The 19,565-nt window shown below is 46.5% G+C and overlaps 1 protein-coding gene across 1 annotated transcript in view; it reads right to left on the bottom strand.

Moving 5' to 3' along the window:
* Positions 1–1,236: 1,236 nt before the first annotated feature.
* The window catches only part of zbtb47b (zinc finger and BTB domain containing 47b), a 214,936-nt gene continuing 196,607 nt past the window's right edge, over positions 1,237–19,565 (bottom strand). Inside the window, 2 exon segments of the mRNA XM_036945625.2 lie at positions 1,237–1,408; positions 1,411–1,788. Coding sequence (XP_036801520.2) covers positions 1,368–1,408; positions 1,411–1,788 — 419 coding nt within the window. The 3' untranslated portion in view covers positions 1,237–1,367.

The following is a 19,565-nucleotide window of genomic DNA, read 5'->3' as shown; positions in this document are numbered from 1 at the left end:
GAGAAGAGAGAGACAGGGCTCTGCATGAGACGTCTGGCACCATATACCTCTTTTAGGACAGAGAGGTAAACTTTCAGAGAGAACTCACTGTACACAGAACACCTAGAACCTTTTGTAGAGAACTAATTCCACACAGAACACCTAGAACCTTCTGTCAGACAGAAATCATTCCACATATAACCTTATGTAGAGAACTCCTTCCACACAGACCAACTAGGGGAGGAGTTTAGGCCCCAGAATCAACCCAGTAAATAGCTAGTTAATATGAGAAGGGGTCATTAATCTCACCAGTAACTAGTTTGTCTGAGGAGGTGTTAATCTGACCAATGTTACATTGTGCTACAAGCATGGTCTTATTAAAGGGTGTGGCTTTGTGGTAAGCAGAATGAAAACAATGAAACGACAGATGTAATGTATGTTGTCATTTTACATGTCCCTCTGAACTCTCAACGGCTAGGGCAGAGGTGAACTATTCCACACGGTAAAAACATTTCCACATGGTAGGTGTATGCATTTATACTGTTTATGTTACAAGAAGCTTCTGTATGATCCTTCACCTCTTCAGACTGCAGAATCCACACAGAGACCAGGGCCGAGTAAAGATGCCTTGTTCTTCAGACTGCAGAATCCACACAGAGACCAGGGCCGAGTAAAGATGCCTTGTTCTTCAGACCACAGAATCCACACAGAGACCAGGGCCGAGTAAAGATGCCTTGTTCTTCAGACTGCAGAATCCACACAGAGACCAGAGCCGAGTAAAGATGCCTTGTTCTTCAGACTGCAGAATCCACACAGAGACCAGAGACGAGTTAAGCTGCCTTGGTCTTCAGGCTGAGATGTGGTTATATGAAGGAATCCTACTTCCATCCATGTCTCGCTCTGCTCCTGTAAATCCCCCTCCTCTCATAGATAGTCTGAGTACTTCAGGGGGTCCAGGGAGGGGGGGCGGGGGGGTTGGCTGACTGGATGCTAGCAGTCTGTAAGCAGAGTGTTGTAGAGTAGATGGATGCTAGCAGTCTGTAAGCAGAGTGTTGTAGAGTAGATGGATGCTAGCAGTCTGTTAGCAGAGTGTTGTAGAGTAGATGGATGCTAGCGGTCTGTTAGCAGAGTGTTGTAGAGTAGATGGATGCTAGCGGTCTGTTAGCAGAGTGTTGTAGAGTAGATGGATGCCAGCAGTCTGTTAGCAGAGTGTTGTGGAGTAGATGGATGCTAGCAGTCTGTTAGCAGAGCGTTGTAGAGTAGATGGATGCTAGCAGTCTGTTAGCAGAGCATTGTGGAGTAGATGGATGCTAGCAGTCTTTTAGCTGAGTGTTGTAGAGTAGATGGATGCTAGCGGTCTGGTCTGTTAGCAGAGCGGAGTGCGTTAGCTAGATGTTGGAGCCCATCCTGACAGAGAAGAAGGGTGGAAAAGGGGAAGGTGGGGGGCGGGGGTGTGGGGCAGCCCCCCCAGGGAGTGGATCAGGGGGAGGGAGAGGGGCGTGGCATGGTGGTGCATTGCCCCCGGGAGCACCGCCCCTAAAACCACCTGACCAATCGCAGCAGGGTCCGCAGAAACAGTTGGGGAGGGGGGGTCGACACCCAGCGAGTCGTTGTTGTCAGTTACCATGGGGTTGCTGACCCGGATGCACTTCTCCTTGTGCGCTTTGAGCATGTTGGAGAAACGGAACCTCTGACCACACACCTCGCAAGGGTACGGCTTCTCCCCCGTATGGGTCCGGCGGTGACGCTTCATGTTGGGACGACTGGTGAAACTCTTCCCACAGATCTCACAGATATACGGCTTCTCTCCTAGGAAGGAGGGAGAACACACATTATGGACTAGCACAACAAAGAAAAACAAGCACTAGAATTAGACAGTTGAAGCTGACGGAAATACAAGTCAACACAACCACATATCACAAAAGACAGCTAGCTAGTGCTAACAGTCAGTATCTGGATAATATGTGTGAAATGCTTGATAATGTTTGTGATATCAACAGAGAAGTATATTTTCTGGGTGATTTAAATATTGACTGGCTTTCATCAAGCTGCCAACTCAACGAAAAATCTTCCAACTGTAACCAGTTCCTGCAACCTGGTTCAGGTTATCAGTCAACCTACCAGGGTAGTTACAAACAACACAATAACGACATCATCCACATATTGATCACATCTTTACTAATGCTAAAGAAATCTGCCCTAAAGAATGTGGTGACCCGAGGTTTGGATGTAACCCTCACTCCTGCTGAGCACACCAAGACAGTCATGAAGAGGGCACGACAAAACCTATTCCCCCTCAGGAAACTGAAAAGATTTGCCATTGGTCCTCAGCTCCTCAAAAGGTTCTACAGCTGCAACATCGAGAGTACCCTGACAGGTTGCATCACCGCCTGGTATGGCAATTGCTCGGCCTCCGACCGCAAGGCACTACAGAGGGTAGTGCGTACAGCCCAGTACATCACCGGGGCCAAGCTTCCTGCCATCCAGGACCTCTATACCAGGCGGTGTCAGAGGAAGGCCCTAAAAATTGTCAAAGACACCAGCCACCCTAGTCATAGACTGTTCTCTCTGCTACCGCACAGCAAGAAAGTCTAGGTCCAAGAGGCTCCAGAACAGCTTCTACCCCCAAGCCATAAGACTCCTGAACAGCTAATCAAACGGCTACCCAGACTATTTGCATTTCTCCCCGCTATTGTTATTTAATGCTGCTCTTCAATAAGTTGTTATTCTTATCGCTTACTTTTTTTTTGTTGGTATTTTCATTTAACTGCATTGTTGTTTAAGGGCTTGAAAGTAAGCATTTCACTGTAAGGTCTACCTACACCTGTTGTATTCGGAGGTCTATACAGCTGATTCTGGATCAGAGGGAGCAGGAAGCCATAAAGGCAGGAAGTCGTTGTGAAAGTAAAACAGGACCTTCGCCTTCGACACCAGCATCAGCAGAGTCAAAGGTGGAGCCAGGGGAATTACCAGAACAGAGGCAGAGAGAAGTGTGATTAAACATTAACTTCTACCAACCTCCTTCTTTGACGTCCTTCTGGAAGATAACGTCAGCAACAAGGACTGGGGGTTTGGGGAGGGGGTGTCCAGTATGGACCAGATGTAACCGGTTTTGAGGGAGGAGTTGTGTAGGGGAATATGACAGGGGTCTAGGGTCAGTTTGTTATGTCTGGAGTATTTCTCCTGTCTTATCCGGTGTCTTGTGTGAAATGAAGTATGCTCACTCTAATTCTCTCCCTCTCCCTCCCGGAGTACCTGAGCCCTGGGACCAAGTCTTAGGACTACCTGGCATGATGACTCCTTGTTGTCCCCAGTCCACATGGTCGTGCTGCTGCTCCAGTTTCAACTGTTCTGCCTGCGGCTATGGAACCCTGACCTGTTCACCGGGCATGCTACCTGTCCCAGACCTGCTGTTTTCAACTCTCTCTACCGCACCTGCTGTCTCTAACTCTGAATGATCGACTATGAAAAGCCAACTGACATTTACTCCTGAGGTGCTGACCTGTTGCACCCTCTGCAACCACTGTGATTATTATTATCTGACCCTGCTGGTCATCTATGAACGTTTGAACATCTTGGCCATGTTCTGTTATAATATCCACCCGGCACAGCCAGAAGAGGACTGGCCCACCCCTCAGAGCCTGGTTCCTCTCTAGGTTTCTTCCTAGGTTCTGGCCTTTCTAGGGAGTTTTTTCCTAGCCACCGTGCTTCTACACCTGCATTGCTTGCTGTTTGGGGTTTTAGGCTGGGTTTTCTGTACAGCACTTTGAGATATCAGCTGATGGAAAAAGGCCTTTATAAATACATTTGATTGATTGATTCATTGACAGTATATAAGTAATTGTTTAACGGTTAGAATGGTCGTTTTGCTTAGAGGAGCTTTTTGTTATTATTTCTTGTTTTTTCATTCAACTTTTGGAACATTGGTGTTGAAGTCTTCTGAATTCTTCTGAGACATCAGAGGCTCTTTAGAGGGACATATCTTTCGTATTCTTCTTCTTTCGTATTCTTCTTTAGGACGAACACATTTCCTCTAGGAGAGACAGTAAAGTGTAAAGGGCTTTGCTTGAATAACAAAAAGAAAGTGGATTTCCCCCAGAACAATCTTGTTGACCCTAACCAGTCAGGCTGACCGAACTAGAGGGTTCCTCTGTCTTTCTACCAATGGGAAACGTAGGAATGTTTTTTGGATGTTACGCTAAGGCTGACACGGTAACGATACCTTCTTGTTTTTGTAGGACACTAGGTCCCATTACGTTGAGTAACTCCAGGTCCACAGATGAAGGGTGGGTGATGGGTACCCGTAGGTGTCAAACTAATATTTATTTAATGATAACCGTTGCCGAGGGGAAACAGTCTAGAGCCTGATGAACTATGGGTCGCCCTACCCCCGAGCTAGACATCTTGCTGAGTGGTTTTTTAATAAAGGTTTCTCCCACCCCAGCTGTCGGCTGCAGAGTGTAAAACCAGTGGTGCGGTTGGTACCAGCAGGTCACTAGAATTGGGACCGGGCTGGAACGGCAACATCCGTAGGTAATAGGCCTGAAGCTGGGGTAACCTTGGCTAGCTCATTCATCTCAAGGGAGAGGCATGAGTCGGGCAAGACAAGTAGTATCCAGATCCATAGGATGTAGTGATTATAATATCATACCCATCATATCTAGAAAACCAAAGTTCTAAAGGCTGGGCCTAATGTATCAAATATATATTTTTATAAAGCCCTTTTTACATAAGCAGATGTCACAAAGTGCTTATACAGAAACCCGGCCTAAAACCCCAAACAGCAAGCGTATAAGAGGTGTTGTAGTGATTCCTAAGTTGAAGATGTAAAGAATATTTGCTGGTCTGTAATGAGGAGCAACCAGACACCATACTTGACACATTTATGAAATTGCTTCTTGAAGTTACTAATAAGCATAAACCCATTAAGAAAATGACCGTGATTTTTTTTTTTTAATCCCCGTGGATTAATGAGGAATTGAAACATGTTTGAGAGGGATGAGGCAAAAGGAATGGCAAATAAGGCTACACAGCTGATCGTCATACATACTGCAAATTGAGAAATCATGTGACTAAGCAAAAAGAAGAAACACTATGAAACAAAAGATAAATTACAAAGAGAATGATAGTAAAAAGCACCGCCAATGAAACCTTGGGCAAACAAAGCAGCTCCATCATTCATTGAATCAGATGGCTCATTCGTCACAAAATGACTTTTTCATTGGCAAGACAAGCAAGCAAATGCCAACAACCAATTCTGAACCAACACATCCATGCATAACTGACCGGATTATGAAAGACAACCATTATAAAGTGAGTGTGGAAGAGGTCTATCAGAAATGACATGACACCGGGGTCTGACAGCTTGGAAGATAGCAGACTATATTGCCACTCCTATTTGGAGGGAATCAAAAGTAATTCCCAAGAATATCAAAGCACCCTTGATGCTGACTCAAACAGCAGACTATTCACTGTTACCAACAATTAGTAAACAATTTGTTTGTTTTTTAAATCAAATTAATAGATTTTCAGCACAGTTATAGGGAAGGACATTCAACATGTGTGACACTTAAAACAATTGACTGATGATTGGCTGAGAAAAATGTATAATAGAAAGATTGTGGGCGCATCTTGTTAGACTGCAACTTTTCACATTATCAGAGATTGTGGGAGCATCTTGTTAGACTGCAACTGTTCACCTTATTAGAGATTGACTTCATCACTACTTGTATTTTTGAGAAGTATTGACATGTTGAATGCATGAAGCTGTCTGTTTAAACTACTAGCACACAGCTCAGACACCCATACATACCCCACAAGACAAGCCACCAGAGGTCTGTTTAAACTACTAGCACACAGCTCAGACACACATGCATACCCCACAAGACAAGCCACCAGAGCTCTCTTCACGGTCTCCCAGTCCAGAACATACCGGGGGGGGGGTTAAGGTGAGGTCGAGGTGAGGGATTAATTATGATGCTTTCAGAAGATGGGCAGGGACTCTGATGTCCTAACTGCAGGGGTGCGAGAACCGAGAAGAGTTTGGACTGGGCCGAGCAGGACCTGCCCTCCCGTAGGGGGCCAAGAGACCAGAGGTGGCAGAACTGAGTGTTCGGGTGTTGGGTTTGAGCATAGCCTGAAGGTAGGGAGGGACAGTTCCTCTTGGTGTGCGGAAGAGCGGGGTGACGTTAGAGAACTTGGGAAGGTTGAAAGCCAGGAGGGCTGCAGCGTTCTGGATTAGTTGCAGGGGTTTGATGGCAGTAGTCCAGACGGGACATGACGAGTGCCTGGATTAGGACCTGTACCGCTTCCTGTGTGAGGTAGGGTCGTACTCTACAGATGTTGTAGAGCCTGAACCTGCAGGAGTGGGTCACTGCTTTGATGTTTGCAGAGAACAGGGTGTTGTCCAGGGTCACAACAAGGTTCTTTGTACTCTGGGAGGGCAACACTGTGCCCATCCCTGAGAGGGTGGAGAGAAGGATCTAATAGAGCCTGAGACACCCAGCCCTGAGAGGGTGGAGAGGAGGATCTGATGGAGTCTGAGACGCCCAGCCCTGAGAGGCTGGAGAGGAGGATCTGATAGAGCCTGAGACTCCCAGCCCTGAGAGGGTGGAGAGGAGGATCTAATGGTCCACGGTGTCGAAGGCAGCGGATAGATCTAGGAGGATGAGAACAGAGGAGAAAGAAGAGGGACACAGGTCTATAGTTTGACGTCAGATGAGTTGACGCAGCCAGGGAAGAGTTGATGGGAGAAAAGGGAGAAGGCCTCCAGAGATGGTCTGGAGAACAGAGGAGGGGATGGGGTCGAGCTGGCAGGTTGTTGTATGGCCAGACCTCACTAGTTGCAGGATTTCATCTGGAGAGAGGGGAGAAAGAGGTGGTGTAGAGTCCACTGGTCCCAATAGGCTAAGTGAATGAGGAGCGGATGTCATCAACCTCACTCAGCCACGGAGCAGGAGGGGAGGGCCGAGCTGGCCAGGAGGAAAGGAGTTGAGTCAAAGAGGCAAAAATCAGGAGACAGGAGGGAGAAGAATTTATCAGAAGGCAGAGATCATAGGATAGAAGAGGATAGAGTAGTGGGAGAGCGAGCAAAGATTGCGACGTCGCTCGAGCATCTGGTTAGGGGCTAAGGGTTGGAGAAAAGGAAACAAAGTAGTTATTTAAGTAGGCAAGTCAGTTAAGAACAAATTCTTATTTACTATGACTGCCTACTGTGGCCAAACGTGCGCCGCCCTATTGGAATCCCAATCACAGCTGGATGTGATACAGCCTGGATTCGAACCAGGGACTGTTGTGACACTTCTTGCACTGAGATGCAGTACTTAGACCGCTGCACCACTCAGGAGCCTGGGGGGGGGGAGGTTGCAGTTAGATTAGTAGACCTCTAGTAAAGAGGAAGTCCTTGTGAGTTGGAGGCTTCTGGGAAAGGGTGAGGTCAAGAGGAAAGGAGGGGAAAAGACAGTTGCAAAGAAATTTAGCAAAGGCAGACATCGGGAGGTTGAAGTCACCGAGTACTAAGAGCGGTTGAAGTCACCGAGTACTAAGAGCGGTTGAAGTCACCGAGTACTAAGAGCGGTTGAAGTCACAGAGTACTAAGAGCGGTTGAAGTCACAGAGTACTAAGAGCGGTGAGCCATCGTCACCTCTCCAAGGTGTCAAGGTCATTGTGGAACTCTCCAAGGGCACCTGGTGGGAGATAGATGACAATAATGTTAAGTTTGAGTGGACAAGTGACAGTGACAGCATGTCACAGCCAGAAAAGAGGTCATCTCCACTTAGGAGAAATGAGTAGCCCTGTGCCATCACCGTGACAACCAGATGCTCTCAGACTATGAGAGAAACATAGTGAGGTGAAGAGAGAGCAGCTGAAGTAGCAGTGTTCTCTGGGGTGATCCATGTCTCCATCAGGGCCAAAAAGTCAAAGGTCTGAAGGGCAGTTCCCAAAAGGGTTGTGCACCAGGTCTAAATTAGAAGAGTTGCAGCCAAGGGGTGGGGAGCATCTGTAAAGCTTACAGGGAGAAGAGTGAACAGGTTTAGAAAACACACAGAGTTGACAAAGCTACAAAAGAGCAAAATGAGATAATCAGAAAATAACTAGGTAAGATACTCAAGTGAGAGAGTGGTGTGGACCCTTCCTCGAAGACGGTCTTAGTTTTGCTGACACGACCACCGCTGAGAAACCAGGGGAGACTGAAGTACTAAAAATAATTCCTAATTGTCTAGCAGAGGTGGAGAGCACACCTCCCTGTACTAATTACTGATTGCCTAGGAGAGGTGAAACCACTTCCCCTCCAATACAGCCTCTGATTACCAACACAACAACAGTAACACATTGCCCTGCCCCTTGATCCTGATTACCAACACAACAATAATAACAAATTGCCCTGCTCTTTAATCCTGGGTGATGTGTCAACAACTAACTGCAAATTATGATCAGTCAGCAGTTCACACACTAAGTAGGACATTGGGGGAACAGGCAACACTTAAAGTAGATGGTCCTAGCTAGCAAAACACAGTACTAGACCACAGCAGATAAAGAAAACAAATTGTACTCATCACCAATGTTCCCTCTCATTTTTTTCGGCACTGAGCAAATTTCCGGTCTGCTGAGCGCAAACTTGAAGGTTGTGAAAATTCTGTGCGACTTCCAGTGCGCTTTTATTGTGAAGGCTGAGGCTGTACACACTTTAAACTATAGTTTCAGACAGCCATCAACTAGGCTACTGTGGCTATTTGATCAGAATGTAGGTCTAACAGAGTGGTCTACCATCAACTAGGCTACTGGGGCTATTTGATCACAATGTAGGTCTAACAGAGTGGTCTACCATCAACTAGGCTACTGGGGCTATTTGATCAGAATGTAGGTCTAACAGAGTGGTCTACCATCAACTAGGCTACTGTGGCTATTTGATCACAATGTAGGTCTAACAGAGTGGTCTACCATCAACTAGGCTACTGGGGCTATTTGATCAGAATGTAGGTCTAACAGAGTGGTCTACCATCAACTAGGCTACTGTGGCTATTTGATCAGAATGTAGGTCTAACAGAGTGGTCTACCATCAACTAGGCTACTGTGGCTATTTGATCACAATGTAGGTCTAACAGAGTGGTCTACCATCAACTAGGCTACTGGGGCTATTTGATCAGAATGTAGGTCTAACAGAGTGGTCTACCATCAACTAGGCTACTGGGGCTATTTGATCAGAATGTAGGTCTAACAGAGTGGTCTACCATCAACTAGGCTACTGGGGCTATTTGATCACAATGTAGGTCTAACAGAGTGGTCTACCATCAACTAGGCTACTGTGGCTATTTGATCACAATGTAGGTCTAACAGAGTGGTCTACCATCAACTAGGCTACTGGGGCTATTTGATCAGAATGTAGGTCTAACAGAGTGGTCTACCATCAACTAGGCTACTGGGGCTATTTGATCAGAATGTAGGTCTAACAGAGTGGTCTACCATCAACTAGGCTACTGGGGCTATTTGATCACAATGTAGGTCTAACAGAGTGGTCTACCATCAACTAGGCTACTGGGGCTATTTGATCACAATGTAGGTCTAACAGAGTGGTCTACCATCAACTAGGCTACTGGGGCTATTTGATCACAATGTAGGTCTAACAGAGTGGTCTACCATCAACTAGGCTACTGGGGCTATTTGATCAGAATGTAGGTCTAACAGAGTGGTCTACCATCAACTAGGCTACTGGGGCTATTTGATCAGAATGTAGGTCTAACAGAGTGGTCTACCATCAACTAGGCTACTGTGGCTATTTGATCACAATGTAGGTCTAACAGAGTGGTCTACCATCAACTAGGCTACTGGGGCTATTTGATCACAATGTAGGTCTAAAAGAGTGGTCTACCATCAACTAGGCTACTGGGGCTATTTGATCAGAATGTAGGTCTAACAGAGTGGTCTACCATCAACTAGGCTACTGTGGCTATTTGATCAGAATGTAGGTCTAACAGAGTGGTCTACCATCAACTAGGCTACTGGGGCTATTTGATCAGAATGTAGGTCTAACAGAGTGGTCTACCATCAACTAGGCTACTGGGGCTATTTGATCACAATGTAGGTCTAACAGAGTGGTCTACCATCAACTAGGCTACTGTGGCTATTTGATCAGAATGTAGGTCTAACAGAGTGGTCTACCATCAACTAGGCTACTGTGGCTATTTGATCAGAATGTAGGTCTAACAGAGTGGTCTACCATCAACTAGGCTACTGGGGCTATTTGATCAGAATGTAGGTCTAACAGAGTGGTCTACCATCAACTAGGCTACTGTGGCTATTTGATCACAATGTAGGTCTAACAGAGTGGTCTACCATCAACTAGGCTACTGGGGCTATTTGATCAGAATGTAGGTCTAACAGAGTGGTCTACCATCAACTAGGCTACTGGGGCTATTTGATCAGAATGTAGGTCTAACAGAGTGGTCTACCATCAACTAGGCTACTGGGGCTATTTGATCACAATGTAGGTCTAACAGAGTGGTCTACCATCAACTAGGCTACTGGGGCTATTTGATCACAATGTAGGTCTAACAGAGTGGTCTACCATCAACTAGGCTACTGTGGCTATTTGATCAGAATGTAGGTCTAACAGAGTGGTCTACCATCAACTAGGCTACTGGGGCTATTTGATCACAATGTAGGTCTAACAGAGTGGTCTACCATCAACTAGGCTACTGGGGCTATTTGATCAGAATGTAGGTCTAACAGAGTGGTCTACCATCAACTAGGCTACTGTGGCTATTTGATCAGAATGTAGGTCTAACAGAGTGGTCTACCATCAACTAGGCTACTGTGGCTATTTGATCACAATGTAGGTCTAACAGAGTGGTCTACCATCAACTAGGCTACTGGGGCTATTTGATCAGAATGTAGGTCTAACAGAGTGGTCTACCATCAACTAGGCTACTGTGGCTATTTGATCACAATGTAGGTCTAACAGAGTGGTCTACCATCAACTAGGCTACTGGGGCTATTTGATCACAATGTAGGTCTAACAGAGTGGTCTACCATCAACTAGGCTACTGTGGCTATTTGATCAGAATGTAGGTCTAACAGAGTGGTCTACCATCAACTAGGCTACTGGGGCTATTTGATCACAATGTAGGTCTAACAGAGTGGTCTACCATCAACTAAGCTACTGGGGCTATTTGATCAGAATGTAGGTCTAACAGAGTGGTCTACCATCAACTAGGCTACTGTGGCTATTTGATCAGAATGTAGGTATAACAGAGTGGTCTACCATCAACTAGGCTACTGTGGCTATTTGATCAGAATGTAGGTCTAACAGAGTGGTCTACCATCAACTAGGCTACTGGGGCTATTTGATCACAATGTAGGTCTAACAGAGTGGTCTACCATCAACTAGGCTACTGGGGCTATTTGATCAGAATGTAGGTCTAACAGAGTGGTCTACCATCAACTAGGCTACTGTGGCTATTTGATCACAATGTAGGTCTAACAGAGTGGTCTACCATCAACTAGGCTACTGGGGCTATTTGATCAGAATGTAGGTCTAACAGAGTGGTCTACCATCAACTAGGCTACTGGGGCTATTTGATCACAATGTAGGTCTAACAGAGTGGTCTACCATCAACTAGGCTACTGGGGCTATTTGATCAGAATGTAGGTCTAACAGAGTGGTCTACCATCAACTAGGCTACTGTGGCTATTTGATCAGAATGTAGGTCTAACAGAGTGGTCTACCATCAACTAGGCTACTGGGGCTATTTGATCAGAATGTAGGTCTAACAGAGTGGTCTACCATCAACTAGGCTACTGTGGCTATTTGATCAGAATGTAGGTCTAACAGAGTGGTCTACCATCAACTAGGCTACTGTGGCTATTTGATCAGAATGTAGGTCTAACAGAGTGGTCTACCATCAACTAGGCTACTGGGGCTATTTGATCACAATGTAGGTCTAACTGAGTGGTCTACCATCAACTAGGCTACTGGGGCTATTTGATCAGAATGTAGGTCTAACAGAGTGGTCTACCATCAACTAGGCTACTGGGGCTATTTGATCAGAATGTAGGTCTAACAGAGTGGTCTACCATCAACTAGGCTACTGGGGCTATTTGATCACAATGTAGGTCTAACAGAGTGGTCTACCATCAACTAGGCTACTGGGGCTATTTGATCAGAATGTAGGTCTAACAGAGTGGTCTACCATCAACTAGGCTACTGGGGCTATTTGATCACAATGTAGGTCTAACAGAGTGGTCTACCATCAACTAGGCTACTGGGGCTATTTGATCAGAATGTAGGTCTAACAGAGTGGTCTACCATCAACTAGGCTACTGGGGCTATTTGATCACAATGTAGGTCTAACAGAGTGGTCTACCATCAACTAGGCTACTGTGGCTATTTGATCAGAATGTAGGTCTAACAGAGTGGTCTACCATCAACTAGGCTACTGGGGCTATTTGATCACAGTGTAGGTCTAACAGAGTGGTCTACCATCAACTAGGCTACTGGGGCTATTTGATCAGAATGTAGGTCTAACAGAGTGGTCTACCATCAACTAGGCTACTGGGGCTATTTGATCACAATGTAGGTCTAACAGAGTGGTCTACCATCAACTAGGCTACTGGGGCTATTTGATCACAGTGTAGGTCTAACAGAGTGGTCTACCATCAACTAGGCTACTGTGGCTATTTGATCAGAATGTAGGTCTAACAGAGTGGTCTACCATCAACTAGGCTACTGTGGCTATTTGATCAGAATGTAGGTCTAACAGAGTGGTCTACCATCAACTAGGCTACTGGGGCTATTTGATCACAATGTAGGTCTAACAGAGTGGTCTACCATCAACTAGGCTACTGTGGCTATTTGATCAGAATGTAGGTCTAACAGAGTGGTCTACCATCAACTAGGCTACTGTGGCTATTTGATCACAATGTAGGTCTAACAGAGTGGTCTACCATCAACTAGGCTACTGTGGCTATTTGATCAGAATGTAGGTCTAACAGAGTGGTCTACCATCAACTAGGCTACTGTGGCTATTTGATCAGAATGTAGGTCTAACAGAGTGGTCTACCATCAACTAGGCTACTGGGGCTATTTGATCAGAATGTAGGTCTAACAGAGTGGTCTACCATCAACTAGGCTACTGTGGCTATTTGATCACAATGTAGGTCTAACAGAGTGGTCTACCATCAACTAGGCTACTGGGGCTATTTGATCAGAATGTAGGTCTAACAGAGTGGTCTACCATCAACTAGGCTACTGTGGCTATTTGATCACAATGTAGGTCTAACAGAGTGGTCTACCATCAACTAGGCTACTGGGGCTATTTGATCACAATGTAGGTCTAACAGAGTGGTCTACCATCAACTAGGCTACTGGGGCTATTTGATCAGAATGTAGGTCTAACAGAGTGGTCTACCATCAACTAGGCTACTGTGGCTATTTGATCAGAATGTAGGTCTAACAGAGTGGTCTACCATCAACTAGGCTACTGGGGCTATTTGATCACAATGTAGGTCTAACAGAGTGGTCTACCATCAACTAGGCTACTGGGGCTATTTGATCACAATGTAGGTCTAACAGAGTGGTCTACCATCAACTAGGCTACTGGGGCTATTTGATCAGAATGTAGGTCTAACAGAGTGGTCTACCATCAACTAGGCTACTGGGGCTATTTGATCAGAATGTAGGTCTAACAGAGTGGTCTACCATCAACTAGGCTACTGTGGCTATTTGATCAGAATGTAGGTCTAACAGAGTGGTCTACCATCAACTAGGCTACTGTGGCTATTTGATCAGAATGTAGGTCTAACAGAGTGGTCTACCATCAACTAGGCTACTGGGGCTATTTGATCACAATGTAGGTCTAACAGAGTGGTCTACCATCAACTAGGCTACTGGGGCTATTTGATCAGAATGTAGGTCTAACAGAGTGGTCTACCATCAACTAGGCTACTGTGGCTATTTGATCACAATGTAGGTCTAACAGAGTGGTCTACCATCAACTAGGCTACTGTGGCTATTTGATCAGAATGTAGGTCTAACAGAGTGGTCTACCATCAACTAGGCTACTGGGGCTATTTGATCAGAATGTAGGTCTAACAGAGTGGTCTACCATCAACTAGGCTACTGTGGCTATTTGATCAGAATGTAGGTCTAACAGAGTGGTCTACCATCAACTAGGCTACTGTGGCTATTTGATCACAATGTAGGTCTAACAGAGTGGTCTACCATCAACTAGGCTACTGTGGCTATTTGATCAGAATGTAGGTCTAACAGAGTGGTCTACCATCAACTAGGCTACTGGGGCTATTTGATCACAATGTAGGTCTAACAGAGTGGTCTACCATCAACTAGGCTACTGGGGCTATTTGATCACAATGTAGGTCTAACAGAGTGGTCTACCATCAACTAGGCTACTGGGGCTATTTGATCAGAATGTAGGTCTAACAGAGTGGTCTACCATCAACTAGGCTACTGTGGCTATTTGATCAGAATGTAGGTCTAACAGAGTGGTCTACCATCAACTAGGCTACTGTGGCTATTTGATCACAATGTAGGTCTAACAGAGTGGTCTACCATCAACTAGGCTACTGTGGCTATTTGATCAGAATGTAGGTCTAACAGAGTGGTCTACCATCAACTAGGCTACTGTGGCTATTTGATCACAGTGTAGGTCTAACAGAGTGGTCTACCATCAACTAGGCTACTGTGGCTATTTGATCAGAATGTAGGTCTAACAGAGTGGTCTACCATCAACTAGGCTACTGTGGCTATTTGATCACAATGTAGGTCTAACAGAGTGGTCTACCATCAACTAGGCTACTGTGGCTATTTGATCACAATGTAGGTCTAACAGAGTGGTCTACCATCAACTAGGCTACTGTGGCTATTTGATCAGAATGTAGGTCTAACAGAGTGGTCTACCATCAACTAGGCTACTGTGGCTATTTGATCACAATGTAGGTCTAACAGAGTGGTCTACCATCAACTAGGCTACTGTGGCTATTTGATCAGAATGTAGGTCTAACAGAGTGGTCTACCATCAACTAGGCTACTGTGGCTATTTGATCAGAATGTAGGTCTAACAGAGTGGTCTACCATCAACTAGGCTACTGTGGCTATTTGATCAGAATGTAGGTCTAACAGAGTGGTCTACCATCAACTAGGCTACTGTGGCTATTTGATCACAATGTAGGTCTAACAGAGTGGTCTACCATAAAAAACTATGGAGAAAATGCATCTCATAACATTTTAACATGGAAATAGCTGTTCTATCATTCAGACTACAGTAGCAGACAATGTGTGGTGTTCAATGTAGGCCTACGTTCCATGAGACTTTAGAAATAAACATGCAGGGCTTTACATAAACCTGTTTATCCACATGTCCTCCAGATAAGGATGTGATTGAAAATGTTGTTTGACAAGAAACCACTTTAGTTGCAGGGGTTTGATGACACAAGCGGGGGGCCCTGACAACAGCGAGTTGCAGCGAGTTGCAGTGGTCCAGAGATGACAAATGCCTGGATTAGGACCTGTACCTCTTCCTGTGTGAGGTAGGGTTGTACTCTACTGATGTTCCTCTTCCTGTGTGAGGTAGGGTCATACTCTACGGATGTTCCTCTTCCTGTGTGAGGTAGGGTAGAACTCTACGGATGTTCCTCTTCCTGTGTGAGGTAGGATCGTACTCTACGGATGTTCCTCTTCCTGTGTGAGGTAGGGTAGAACTCTACGGATGTTCCTCTACCCACTGTTCCTAGACCAGTTAACCCACTGTTCCTAGACCAGTTAACCCACTGTTCCTAGACCAGTTAACCCACTGTTCCTAGACAAGTTAACCCACTGTTCCTAGACCAGTTAACCCACTGTTCCCAGACCAGTTAACCCACTGTTCCTAGACCAGTTAACCCACTGTTCCTAGACCAGTTAACCCACTGTTCCTAGGCCAGTTAACCCACTGTTCCTAGACCAGTTAACCCACTGTTCCTAGACCAGTTAACCCACTGTTCCTAGACCAGTTAACCCACTGTTCCTAGGCCAGTTAACCCACTGTTCCTAGACCAGTTAACCCACTGTTCCTAGACCAGTTAACCCACTGTTCCTAGACCAGTTAACCCACTGTTCCTAGACCAGTTAACCCACTGTTCCTAGACCAGTTAACTCACTGTTCCTAGACCAGTTAACTCACTGTTCCTAGACCTGTTCCTAGGCCGTCGTTGAAAATAAGAATTTCTTCTTAACGGACTTGCCTAGTTCAATAAAGGTTAAAAAAAACATTTACATGTTAGTCATTTAGCAGATGCTCTTATCCAGAGCCAATTACAGTCAGTGCATTCATCTGAAGCTAGTTGGGACAACCACATATCACAGATAGAAAGTCAATATTTCCTCAATAACATAGCTATCAGCGGAGTCAGAGCTGGAGGGAGGACGGGGGTTAAGCTCCAGTGTTGGTTGTGTGTTTTGTTTTTTTCCAGTTGAGGTGAGAAGGATTAATTAAGATACTCTTTGAAGAGGTAGGGTTTCAGATGTTTTCAGAAGATGGACAGGGACTCTGCTGTCCTAGCTTCAGGGAGAAGATGGACAGGGACTCTGCTTTCCTAGCTTACCCCTTACTCTGCTGTCCTAGCTTCAGGGGGAAGATGGACAGGGACTCTGCTTTCCTAGCTTACCCCTTACTCTGCTGTCCTAGCTTCAGGGGGAAGATGGACAGGGACTCTGCTGTCCTAGCTTCAGGGGGAAGATGGACAGGGACTCTGCTGTCCTAGCTTACCCCTTACTCTGCTGTCCTAGCTTCAGTGGAAAGATGGACAGGGACTCTGCTTTCCTAGCTTCAGGGGGAAGATGGACAGGGACTCTGCTGTCCTAGCTTCAGGGGGAAGATGGACAGGGACTCTGCTGTCCTAGCTTACCCCTTACTCTGCTGTCCTAGCTTCAGTGGAAAGATGGACAGGGACTCTGCTTTCCTAGCTTCAGGGGGAAGATGGACAGGGACTCTGCTGTCCTAGGTAGGGTTGTACTCTACTGATGTTCCTCTTCCTGTGTGAGGTAGGGTCATACTCTACGGATGTTCCTCTTCCTGTGTGAGGTAGGGTAGAACTCTACGGATGTTCCTCTTCCTGTGTGAGGTAGGATCGTACTCTACGGATGTTCCTCTTCCTGTGTGAGGTAGGGTAGAACTCTACGGATGTTCCTCTACCCACTGTTCCTAGACCAGTTAACCCACTGTTCCTAGACCAGTTAACCCACTGTTCCTAGACCAGTTAACCCACTGTTCCTAGACAAGTTAACCCACTGTTCCTAGACCAGTTAACCCACTGTTCCCAGACCAGTTAACCCACTGTTCCTAGACCAGTTAACCCACTGTTCCTAGACCAGTTAACCCACTGTTCCTAGGCCAGTTAACCCACTGTTCCTAGACAAGTTAACCCACTGTTCCTAGACCAGTTAACCCACTGTTCCCAGACCAGTTAACCCACTGTTCCTAGACCAGTTAACCCACTGTTCCTAGACCAGTTAACCCACTGTTCCTAGGCCAGTTAACCCACTGTTCCTAGACCAGTTAACCCACTGTTCCTAGACCAGTTAACCCACTGTTCCTAGACCAGTTAACCCACTGTTCCTAGGCCAGTTAACCCACTGTTCCTAGACCAGTTAACCCACTGTTCCTAGACCAGTTAACCCACTGTTCCTAGACCAGTTAACCCACTGTTCCTAGACCAGTTAACCCACTGTTCCTAGACCAGTTAACTCACTGTTCCTAGACCAGTTAACTCACTGTTCCTAGACCTGTTCCTAGGCCGTCGTTGAAAATAAGAATTTCTTCTTAACGGACTTGCCTAGTTCAATAAAGGTTAAAAAAAACATTTACATGTTAGTCATTTAGCAGATGCTCTTATCCAGAGCCAATTACAGTCAGTGCATTCATCTGAAGCTAGTTGGGACAACCACATATCACAGATAGAAAGTCAATATTTCCTCAATAACATAGCTATCAGCGGAGTCAGAGCTGGAGGGAGGACGGGGGTTAAGCTCCAGTGTTGGTTGTGTGTTTTGTTTTTTTCCAGTTGAGGTGAGAAGGATTAATTAAGATACTCTTTGAAGAGGTAGGGTTTCAGATGTTTTCAGAAGATGGACAGGGACTCTGCTGTCCTAGCTTCAGGGAGAAGATGGACAGGGACTCTGCTTTCCTAGCTTACCCCTTACTCTGCTGTCCTAGCTTCAGGGGGAAGATGGACAGGGACTCTGCTTTCCTAGCTTACCCCTTACTCTGCTGTCCTAGCTTCAGGGGGAAGATGGACAGGGACTCTGCTGTCCTAGCTTCAGGGGGAAGATGGACAGGGACTCTGCTGTCCTAGCTTACCCCTTACTCTGCTGTCCTAGCTTCAGTGGAAAGATGGACAGGGACTCTGCTTTCCTAGCTTCAGGGGGAAGATGGACAGGGACTCTGCTGTCCTAGCTTCAGGGGGAAGATGGACAGGGACTCTGCTGTCCTAGCTTACCCCTTACTCTGCTGTCCTAGCTTCAGTGGAAAGATGGAGAGGGACTCTGCTTTCCTAGCTTCAGGGGGAAGATGGACAGGGACTCTGCTGTCCTAGCTTCAGGGGGAAGATGGACAGGGACTCTGCTGTCCTAGCTTCAGGGGGAATATGGACAGGGACTCTGCTGTCCTAGCTTCAGGGGGAAGATGGACAGGGACTCTGCTGTCCTAGCATCAGTGGAAAGATGGACAGGGACTCTGCTGTCCTAGCTTCAGGGGGAAGATGGACAGGGACTCTGCTGTCCTAGCATCAGTGGAAAGATGGACAGGGACTCTGCTGTCCTAGCTTCAGGGGGAAGATGGACAGGGACTCTGCTGTCCTAGCTTCAGTGGAAAGATGGACAGGGACTCTGCTGTCCTAGCATCAGGGGGAAGATGGACAGGGACTCTGCTGTCCTAGCATCAGGGGGGAAGATGGACAGGGACTCTGCTGTCCTAGCTTACCCCTTACTCTGCTGTCCTAGCATCAGGGGGGAAGATGGACAGGGACTCTGCTGTCCTAGCTTCAGTAGAAAGATGGACAGGGACTCTGCTGTCCTAGCTTCAGGGGGAAGATGGACAGGGTCTCTGCTGTCCTAGCTTCAGGGGGAAGATGGACAGGGACTCTGCTTTCCTAGTTTCAGGGGGAAGATAGACAGGGTCTCTGCTGTCCTAGCATCAAGGGGAAGATGGACAGGGACTCTGCTGTCCTAGCATCAGGGGGGGAGATGGACAGGGACTCTGCTGTCCTAGCTTCAGGGGGAAGATGGACAGGGTCTCTGCTGTCCTAGCATCAGGGGGAAGATGGACAGGGTCTCTGCTGTCCTAGCGTCAGGGGGAAGATTGACTCTGCTGTCCTAGCTTCAGGGGGAAGATGGACAGGGACTCTGTTGTCCTAGTTTCAGGGGGAATCTGTTTCCACCATTTGGGGTGCAAGGACAGAGAAGAGCTTGGAGTGGGCTGAGCATGAACCAAGAGGGAGGGCCAAGAAACCTGAGGTGGCAGAACGGAGTGTTGGGGTTGGGGTGTAGGGTTGGAGCATAGCGTTGAAGGTAGGTAGGGACAGCTCATCTTGCTGTT

Source organism: Oncorhynchus mykiss, chromosome 15 (genome assembly GCF_057628025.1).
Source record: "Oncorhynchus mykiss isolate SJ-2025 chromosome 15, ASM5762802v1, whole genome shotgun sequence".
Lineage (NCBI taxonomy): Eukaryota > Metazoa > Chordata > Actinopteri > Salmoniformes > Salmonidae > Oncorhynchus > Oncorhynchus mykiss.
Note: the sequence above shows the minus strand (reverse complement) of the source record. Positions and strands in the feature narration are given on the sequence as shown.